At 32.8% G+C, this 11,076-nt stretch overlaps 1 protein-coding gene across 1 annotated transcript; it reads left to right on the top strand.

Moving 5' to 3' along the window:
• Positions 1–2,570: 2,570 nt before the first annotated feature.
• On the top strand, positions 2,571–7,337 carry LOC111989610 (LRR receptor-like serine/threonine-protein kinase EFR). The gene is made up of 2 exons (XM_024021399.2): positions 2,571–5,613; positions 6,780–7,337. The coding sequence occupies exons 1-2, from the start codon at positions 2,619–2,621 to the stop codon at positions 7,133–7,135; spliced, it is 3,351 nt and encodes a 1,116-aa protein (XP_023877167.2). The 5' UTR covers positions 2,571–2,618; the 3' UTR covers positions 7,136–7,337.
• Positions 7,338–11,076: the final 3,739 nt, after the last annotated feature.

The raw sequence follows: 11,076 nt of genomic DNA, 5'->3' as shown, positions 1-11,076 counted from the left end.
AGGTTTTTCAAATGAAGATGTCCAAGATACAAAACTCCTCTCCATTGTTATAACTAACAAATGATAAAAAATAAGTAAATAAATTAGACTTATAAACAGATTGTTACTAATCAAAAAAATAATTCAAATATTCATTCATTATGTTATTGAGTTCACCAATCATATTTATTGTTATATTAGTTTGTAGTAAAATAGTAATAGTTTTAAGTTTTAACATTTTCCAATTAAGAGAATACGGGGAAATAAATCTCTTTGACCTCTATGCAAGCTTAGGATTCAATGACACACATTGAAAATTAATCCTCTGTAATAAGTAATGTCAAGTAGTTAACAAATTTCACAAGTTTATCACAATGGGTGATGTGAAAAGTTGTGATTGGATTAACATCACTTTTACATAGATCTACTATATATTAACACCAATCAAATGTCATCTCAATTGTTTTGGAAAAGATCTAGCCATAGAGGGTGAGGATGCATGATAACATATAATTTGTGGCTTTTCTCTTTCTGTATGCTTTGTGGCTTTTCTCTTTCTTTGGCCAGATTTCAATGGAAGACTAAAGTCAAGAAACATATAGAGAGCAAGAGAAACCATGGCGAGATCCGCTATGTGAAAAGTTGTAATTGGATTAACATCACTTTTACATAGATCTACTATATATTAACACCAATCAAATGTCATCTCAATTGTTTTGGAAAAGATCTAGCCATAGAGGGTGAGGATGCATGATAACATATAATTTGTGGCTTTTCTCTTTCTGTATGCTTTGTGGCTTTTCTCTTTCTTTGGCCAGATTTCAATGGAAGACTAAAGTCAAGAAACATATAGAGAGCAAGAGAAACCATGGCGAGATCCGCTATAGGCGGAGGTTGGCAACTTGAGAGAGAGAGAGAGAGAGAGAGAGAGAGAGAGAAGGGTTGAGAGGAAGGTAGAGGTAGATAGGAGAGAGACAGATATGTGAGAGGACAGAGAAAAAGTCAAATAAATAATTGAGAGGAGAGAGAAAATAATAAAAAATTATTTTGGTTTAGCATTTGTGTTCGTACTGTTTCAAATTTGGAATGGTATTATTTATCCATGCTAATTTTTTTAGCATTTAGAACATCTGATGTGAGAGTTTTTTAAGTTTTAGGGTGCCAAATGTCAAATATTTAGTATTTGGAACACTGATAGTACTAGTGCTCTTAGTAGATGGTTTTGATTGAGTAAATGAGAAGTTGAGAAATAAAATAAAAAGAAAAAACAAACATTAATTGCAAAAGGAAGGGGAAGAAATGAAAGGAAAAAAAAAGTGTTGTTTGCCATGGCATCATAAGAGGAGGGTTTTTTTTTTTTTTTTTTTTTTTAATATATAGTTTCAACCTATGTTTTGTTTTGTGCTCTTGATGATTTTTTTATATCATTAAACTAAAATAAGAGATTTTACCGACTGAACTAACTGAAATTATAAGATGAGGATTAAATTAATTGCAAAAGCTTTTCTTTTTATATCAAGCTTTTAATTTTTGATACATAGAAGATTAAGTTTTAGAATTCTAAAATCTCTAATGAACAAATGATTAAGAAAAAGCTACTAAGGTCTCTTTTGATATATCAATCGGCAAAGCATGAGTCCCACCACTCCCACGGTTTCTTGAGCGTTATATCTTGGTATGTTAAGAGGTTTCTCAATTGAATTCACTCACAAAATTGAATTTACCAACAATTTTATTGATAAAAAAACAAAAATTGACCATCTTAATCTTAATGTTGTAGTTAATTCCATATTTTCCAGTCCACTCTCAGATTCCATATGTCTGCTACCTTTGAAGTTGTTCTCTGTCATGATGTCCCTTCCACAATTACTTGGCCATTTGTTCCTCGTCATGTTGCATGAAAGTCTCAAGTGAAACTGATAGCCACTTTATTTTTACTTTGCTTTCGTTGACGAGAGTGGAATCTTGGGACATACGCAAGGAAAAACTTACAACCAAAATAATGTAGTATGTCCATCCTAAATTGCTAATTCTTCACCATTGGAAATTCTTTGATTGGCGAGTTTCTAAAATTTATGACATTAGAAGAGCTGAATAAATAAAAAATTATGACACTTAATTAACTCAAAAAAAAAAAAGAGCCTCATATATATATATATATCAACATATTTTTGCTTCAATTTTTATTTACTTACAAATTTTTTACTCTCAATTGTCCATCCTAAATTGCTAATTTTTCACCATTGGAAATTCTTTGATTGGCGAGTTTCTAAAATTTATGACATTAGAAGAGATAAATAAATAAAAAATTATGACACTTAACTCAAAAATAAAAAAAATTATGACATTTAACTCAAAAATTAAAAATCTTACAACCATTATAATTTATCCCATGTCATGTTCCATAGATTTCTCGTGTTTGTCCCTCTGTTTTCTTCATCTACATTGATGGGACTAGAATTTTGGGACATGCCGCTCTTGGTAAAGTGGAAAAAATTTATATTATGTTCACACGTAGGGATGAATAACCATGAATATGATGCATCTGAAATGATTTTGTATTAATAAGCTGTACCAATGAAACGGCAAGACTATCCTATTCCAAAGAGCCTCCTCTGTCTCTCTTGTGCACACACATTATGCTAATGGGAAGGCCATACATTTTCCTCCTGTTGGCTTTTCTGTTAATGCAGTCATGCGTACTTCAGTTCTCCCAATCTTCCAACAACTTTACCGATCAATCAGCTCTTATTTCCTTTAAATCTCAAATCACTTTTAGCCCAAACGATTCTGTCTTTGCTGGTGGTAATTGGTCCACTACAACAAACTTTTGTGAGTGGTTTGGGGTCTCTTGCAGCCGACGCAGACAAAGAGTCACAGCCTTGAACCTTTCCTACGTGGGTCTCCAGGGCACCATTTCCCCTCATATTGCCAACCTCTCCTTCCTAGTCTCACTTGATCTTAAAAACAACAGCTTTAGTGGTTTTCTGCCACATGAGATTAGTCATCTACACCGCTTGAGGAAACTTCTCTTGTCAAACAACTTATTGGAAGGTAGTGTCCCTCCAACTATACATAATTGCCAGAAGCTTGAATATTTTTATCTTGGTTACAACAATTTTAGTGGTGGCATACCTAAAGAATTGGGCATGTTACCCAAACTTCGAGGTTTATATCTTGCAGGAAACAGTCTAAGTGGTACAATTCCATTGTCCCTTAGCAATATGTCGTCATTAGAGATCTTGTCTTTGAGTGTCAATAGCCTTACGGGTCCATTTCCTCTTGTCATCTTTAACTTGTCTTCTCTAACAATTATTGCTATTACAGAAAATCACTTCTCAGGAACCCTTCCAATGAATCTTTGCACCCAATGTCCTAATCTTCAAGGACTGTATATTTCTAGAAATGAATTCAGCGGTAAGCTCACCTCACAGTTTAATAACTGTACAGAGCTTTTTGAACTATCTCTATCATACAATAAGTTTGATGGAAGTATTCCAAAAGGTTTTGGGAGTTTAGAAAAGCTTGAAGGGCTATATCTTGGAGGCAACAACTTAACTGGAAATATACCTCCTATCATAAGCAACTCATCGATGTTACAAAAGTTTACCATCGAAAGAAACAACGTGAAAGGAGGCATTCCAAGTGATTTATGGCGTCTCCAAAATTTGAATGTTTTGGCATTTCAATTGAATGATCTCACTGGGACAATACCGCAAAATATTTTCAACATTACCTCTCTACAATACCTCGGCTTGGCTGGAAATTCCTTGTCTGGAAATCTCCTTTTAGATACTTGGATCTCTTGCCCTAATCTTGAAATTCTAGGACTTGCTTCGAACAAAATTAGTGGTCATATCCCATCATATCTTTCAAATATTTCCAGCCTCTCCTTAGTAGATTTTTCTCGTAACTTTCTCTCTGGACATATACCCAGAAATCTTGGGAACTTAAAAAATCTACAATGGCTTGGTCTAAGTGAAAATCAGCTGACAGCGGAGCCTGGACATCAAGAGCATAGTTTCCTTTTATCTTTAACTAATTGCAGATTTTTGGAGAAGCTATATTTATCCTACAATCCCTTGAATATTACAATTCCGGATGCCATTGGAAATTTTTCACTTTCCCTTAAAGTCTTTGATGCAAGTGAAAGCCAAATAAATGGTCAAATTCCAATGGGAATTGGTTCCTTGAAAAAATTGTACTTACTTGATTTGTCAGGTAACAGTTTGACCGGAAACATACCATCCATATTCAGGGGATTGGAGAATTTGCAAAGATTGTTTCTTGACGAGAACTTGATTGAAGGATCCATTCCAGAACAACTTTGTCAATTAAAGAACCTGGGAGAATTGTCACTCTCTATTAATAGTCTCTCAAGATCCATCCCGAATTGCATTGGAAACCTCAGTGTTTTGCAAAAATTCAACTTGAGTTATAATGCACTGACATCATCAATCCCATTGAATATGTGGAGTCTTCAAAACCTGTTATTCTTGGATTTATCATCGAATTTCCTCAGCGGAAGTTTGTCTTCGAGCATGACAAAATTGCCCAATATTGTAGTCATGGACTTATCTTGTAACCAAATTACTGGAAATATTCCCAGTATCATTGGTGCTTTTGAGAGCCTAAGTTATCTAAACATGTCAAAGAACGCATTCCAAGGAAACATTCCACAATCTTTTGGACAATTGAGGGGAATGGATCAGCTGGATCTCTCAAACAATAATCTCTCCGGTGCTATTCCAAAATCCCTTAAGACACTTCTATATCTAAAGTATTTGAATTTGTCCTTCAATAAGCTATCGGGAGAGATTCCATCCACCGGACCTTTTGCAAACTTCACCGCAGAATCATTTTTAGGTAATGAAGCACTTTGTGGGAATCCAATTTTTGGAGTTCCACCTTGTACAGGTCCAACTTCTCTTGGATCAAGGGTGAAACAAGTTTTGCTCAAATATATTGTTCCTGCCATTGCATCAATTATAATCTTTGCAGCACTAGTCATAATGCGAAGAAGACATCCACAATGTAACATGCAGATTCCTGGTTTGCCTATCACATTGCCTACAGTGGATCATAGAATGATATCATATCAAGAGCTTTCTCGTGGAACAAACAACTTTTGTGAGAGCAACTTGCTTGGAACAGGAGGTTTTGGTTCTGTGTACAAAGGGATACTATCTGACGGGACTATCATTGCTGTCAAAGTTCTAAACCTGCAATTGGAGGGTGCTTTCAAAAGTTTTGATACTGAATGCAAGGTGTTAAGGGCAATCCGACATAGGAATCTTGTTAAAGTCATTAGTACATGCTCCAACCTTGAGTTTAGGGCTTTGGTGCTTCAATACATGTCAAATGGTAGCCTTGAAAAGTGGTTATACTCTCATAACAACTGCTTGAATCTTGTCCAAAGAGTAAGCATCATGGTTGATGTTGCATTAGCGTTGGAATATCTCCACAATGGTCAATCGGAATCTGTGGTGCATTGTGATTTAAAGCCTTCCAATATTCTTTTGGACGAGGACATGGTTGCACATGTTAGTGACTTTGGCATTGCAAAAATTTTAGCCCTAAACAAGGACGCAACCCAAACCAAAACTCTCGGTACACTTGGCTACATCGCACCAGGTACTTGAATTCACCTTTGTCTATATATTTAATTTCCAGGCTAATTTTATACATAGCTTTAATAGATACAATTTTAAATATTAACAATTCGTTTGGTAGTTCATAACTCAGTTTTGTAATTGCATTAGATACATATGAACATACACTTTAAACTATAGTGTGACTGGTTCAATGGATAATTAATAAATTACTTGTTAGTCTCTCTTATGTAAGGGTTACTGGTGTTAAGTTATTCTACAAAATTATTATTTTAAGAAAGTAAATAAATAATTTGTATTAAGGCCATTTGTTATATGATCCATGCTCACTAATCAAATATGAATTTGTTCAATAAAATAAATTTAGTGTGAGTTTCAATATTGGACTTCTTAATAGAATTACAGTAATGTTCAGCTTGCCTTACGCCACATATTAATTAGAGCCAACTTTATAGCCATTGACACTAAACAATATAGTGGTCATGGTAGATCTAGTGATGTCAATGCTTAAAATAAAAGTTGTGAAAAATATTGTGTTCCTATATTTATTAGAAATGAAGACGCAAATGGATAGGTAGGTACTCGAAGATGTGTTTATATTTTATAGAATTTTTTTATAAAAAAAAAAAAAAAAAAAAAAAAAAAAAAAAAAAAAAGCTTGCCTGTATGGTTGCTATTTTTACACCACTTAAACCTAGTATTGCATTATGGCATGAAACCACCTAGAAACAAATGAGACTTGCCACTAGTCAAATCCACAATTCCAAGACTCTCATGTGTGATGGATCATTTGGATTCCTACCACTAAACCACCTCCCTAAAAGATGTAAATGTGTTCAAATTTATCTCGGGTAACTAAAGCATAAAATAATATATACATATATACTCCTATAACAAAGGTAAACCCTAAGAACATAATATCAAATGTATTTTTATTTTTATTAGAATCAAGATAATAGCAAATGGACACATCTTGATCATATCATAATTTGTTTTTTCAATAAATCAAATCTACATATATACATCAATATATTGATAATGGATGGATACAATAAACAAGATTTAAAAATTAAATAAAAAATTTGCATGAATGTGTGAATGGCTATTTTTATAAACTTATTCTCTTTCCTGTTGGCAAGCATGTGGACCACTAACTTATCGACATCTTGACAAATGTGAGCTTGGCAGAGTATGGCTCAGAAGGGAGAGTGTCAACCAAAGGTGACATTTATAGCTATGGAATAATATTGTTGGAGATCATCACAAGAAAGAAACCCACTGATGAAATGTTTGTTGGAGAACTAGCTATGAGGCAATGGATTGCATCACTTCCAGATAGAATGGAAGTCATGGATGATGGTTTACTCAGGATTGAAGATGGAAGAGATGTAACAAGTATGCAAACTGTTCTTTTATCTATCTTAGAATTAGGCTTAAGATGTTCTGAAGAATCACCAGATGAAAGACCAGACATCAAGGACGTTGTGACCAAGGTTAACAAAATCAAATTGGCACTACATGGAAACATAAGTAGGGGTGTCTAATATTAAAATCTGTGTTATTGCTCAAGTTTCTTTTCTTTTTCTTTTTTCTTTTTTCTTTTTTTGAGATATGATTATGTGACATTGGTTTGGTATGTCCTCTGATTCTGTAAGGTACTTACAAATGGTATTACTTGGGAAACCAAAATCAGTCAAAACTATCCCAAGTTATTAGTATTTGAAGCTAATATATTTGGCTTTTAATCCATGGTATAAAGATGATTTACTTAAACATTCTAAAATGTTGTATGAAAAAGGTATTTGGGATCTTATGCATAAGAAAACCTATACTCTTAGTATCAATAGGCAAAGAATGACTAAAAAAAAATTTCACTCTCAGCCCCACATACGATGGGTGTGGAACTATGTATTTATAGCAACTATATGAAGAATGGCATAAATACCAACTGTATTAAGGAATGACACATATAATTACACAAAATGTTCTCAATATATGCAAATATGTATACAATTCGCTTGCAATAATTTGCGTACAATTTGTTTTTTTTTTTTTTTTTGCTCAATAACTAAGTATAATTTGAAATAAGGTTTAGGTTGAATTTGATCATCTAGAATTTGAAAAAGGAAGCACCTTGATGAAAATATAGGCTAACCAGTCTTTTGTGGGGTACATAGCATATACATTAATGCAACCATTGGCAATCCTTTCTTTAACAAAATAAAAACCAATCTTAAAGGTGCTTCGTCCTATAGCTTGGAACACAGAGCTTTATAGTCATATATATGTCCCACCAATATCATCACAATAAAAAATGATAGACTTGAAAAGAAAACATATACGTAGGCAAACCTAAATTGTATCTATGATATAGTATCACACTAAATGCTAAAGAGTAATATTCTCTGATTTCACGTTGGAACTCTTACGTGTTTGTTGTTTTTTAGTGTTTGCCTGATATGATTTAATTTTATTGATTTATTTTTCTTTAAAAATAAGTTTATGAAAAATTATAGTTTCTTTTCAAATTGTACATTGTCTGATATATATATATATATATACACAGTAACTTTTTTAAAAATTTATACATTTTCTTTTTAAATTAAAATAATACGGGGTATTAAAAATGCTAAACCAATCATACACACAGCAAACCATGATAAAACATTTCACCTAAAAATGTGCAATATGCCATTATAGAGTGTTTATGTAACAAAACTTCCATTCCAATTAGCATTCGAAAAAAAACTTGTTGTTTGTGTGTAAACAAAAGAAAACACAACCAAAAATTGTTTATCAATATATTTCAAATCATTCATTTATCAAAAAGGGTCTCATTTATCTTTCAAAATTAAGAATATCTATGATTGATTTTTTAAAATTTCCGTAGGATTACCCTTTAAATTTACTACATTTCGTTAACAAGCTTTATTTATTTATTTGTTTGTTTATTTATTTATTTATTAATTATTATTATTATTATTATAATATAGGGATAGAAATTTAATTAGTGAGTTTAATTGAAGTAAATGAGTGAATTATAAACTTGACAACTCTCTCTCTCTCTCTCTCTCTCTCTCTCTCTCTCTCTCTCTCTATATATATATATATATAGAACATATAAGGTTAGTTAATTCTGAAATCAACCTCCTTTGGAGTTATAAATATACCCAAACCAAAAATTTCAAGAACCAACATCATCAAAGCATCCCAATTCCCAAAGGTAAGAAATCTTTAATTGTAGGGACTCAATTTGAATTGAGTGTTGGGTTTTCAGCCCAATAAGCCCAAACAATAAATTTATAGAGTATGGGTCCAAGATCTAGTACTGTTTTTCAGGAAAGGTTATACTCTTCAAGTAATAAGGGATACTATTGATTCGCTCTTTGAGGAAAACTCTCCTCGGCTCTCTTTCAATTGGTCTCTCTTTCTCTCTCTCTCTTTCTCTTTTTCCTTTTTTCGCTGGCCGTCCCCCCTCTTTTTTCCGTTTCCATGTTATATACTCCGTTCTTCTTCTTGTTTCCTTTATACACGTGTAGTTCTTATCCTGGGAGCTCCTTTCTGTCCCATCCAGTACCTACCGGAACTTTCAGCTTAGTAGTCATAAAGCTGCTTAGTTACTATTCAGGAATCACCTCCACATTAATGCGGCCAGAGTATTAGCTGGAAAGCATTTAATGAGGAGGTAATAGACTTTAGAAGATATTTTATACCTTCTCCGACGCCTCTTTAAGCTATATCCAACTTCCAGTTCAGATACAACCTGGCGGAATCCTTCCGCCAGCACGAAGGTTATCTTCACCTCGGAATTTGGCGTCCTCGGACGTGTGTTATACCACTGTATATGATACCTATTTATTTCTTTCATATCATCCCTATGACGTGAATAAAATTTCTTTAGGCTGTCCTCGGACAACTGAATGTTCTCGGATCGGGCCTTTGGGCCCTGAGTCCAATTCTGAGGATTACTATACCTTTTTGGTTAACAGGCCCCACATTCATTATATTTTTTTAACTTTTCTAAATTTTCAGTTTGGTATGTCCTCTTATTCCTTGAGGTACTTACAAGTTGTGTGTTACTTGGGAAACCAATATTAGTTAAAATTATCCCAAGTTATTAATATTTGAAGTTAATATATTTGGATTTTAATATATGGTATAAAGAATATTTACTTTAACATTCTAAAATCTTGTATGAAAAATGTATTTGGGATGTTATGCATAAGAAAACCTATACTCTTAGTATCAATAGGCAAAGAATGACTAACAAAAAATTTCACTCCATCAGTCCCATATACGATGGGTGTGGTGCTATGTATTTATAGCAACTATATGAAGAATGGCATAAATACCAACTGCATTAAGGAATGACACATAATAACACAAATGTTCTTAATTTGCCTGCAATAATTCGCGCAAGATTTTTTTTTTTTTTTTTGGCTCAATAACTAAGTGCAATTTGAAAGAAAGTTCAGGTTGAATTTGATCTTCTAGAATTTAGCAAAATGAAGCCCCTTAATGAAAACATGGGCTAACCAGTCTTTTGTGGGATACATAGCATATACAATATACAATGCCACCATTTGGCAATCATTTCCTTAACAAAATAAAAACCAATCTTAAGGTGCTTCGTCCTAGCTCGAAACGTAGAGCTTTATGATCATATATATGTCGCACCAATATCATCACAAATAAAAAAATGATAGACTTGAAAAAGAAAACATATAACATTAGGCGAACCTAAACTGTATCTATGATATATAACACTAAATGCTAAAGAGTAATATTCTCTGATTTCATTTTTAATTTCTTGCGTGTCTATTATTTTTTAGTGTTTGTTTGATATAATTTTATTTTATTGATTTATTTTGCTTTAAAAGTAAGTTTACGAAAAATTGTAGTTTCTTTTGAAATTGTACATTGTCTGATATATATATATATACATATATAAAGGTTAGTTAATTCTGAAATCAAACCTCCTTTGGAGTTATAAATATACCCAAACCAAAAATTGCAAAAACCAACATCATCAAGGAATTCCAATTCCCGAAGGTAAGAAATCTTTCATTATATTTTTTTAACTTTTCTAAATTTTCATAGTTTAGTTTTGGAATTTGAGGGTTTTTAATGATTTGAATGATTAAAGACAACTTAAATAATTTCATGTTTTAATATTAGAATTTTAAGAAATGCATATTTAGATTTTACTTGAAACAACGAGTTATAACTTGATCCCATTCAACCAAAGGATTTACAGAAGGGAAAAAATAAAAAATGCTAGAAATTGAGGGTCCTGACAAAACCCACTCACGTACTACATGTTAGGCCTCGTGTTGGTGTCAGTGTGGGCTAGGCAATGCCTCATGCTTTTTTTTAAACTTTATTGGGCACACTGAGCCCAACATGTAATTACCTATCTTGCTTGTCGTATCCAAAAACTAAAATACATCCCACTTTGGGTCATAACTTGGCCTAAAACATGCAA

This window comes from Quercus suber, unplaced genomic scaffold, assembly GCF_002906115.3.
Source record: "Quercus suber isolate HL8 unplaced genomic scaffold, Cork oak 2.0 scaffold_151, whole genome shotgun sequence".
Taxonomy (NCBI): Eukaryota; Viridiplantae; Streptophyta; class Magnoliopsida; order Fagales; family Fagaceae; genus Quercus; species Quercus suber.
The sequence above is the reverse complement of the archived record's forward strand: the minus strand, read 5'-3'. Positions and strand labels throughout refer to the sequence as shown.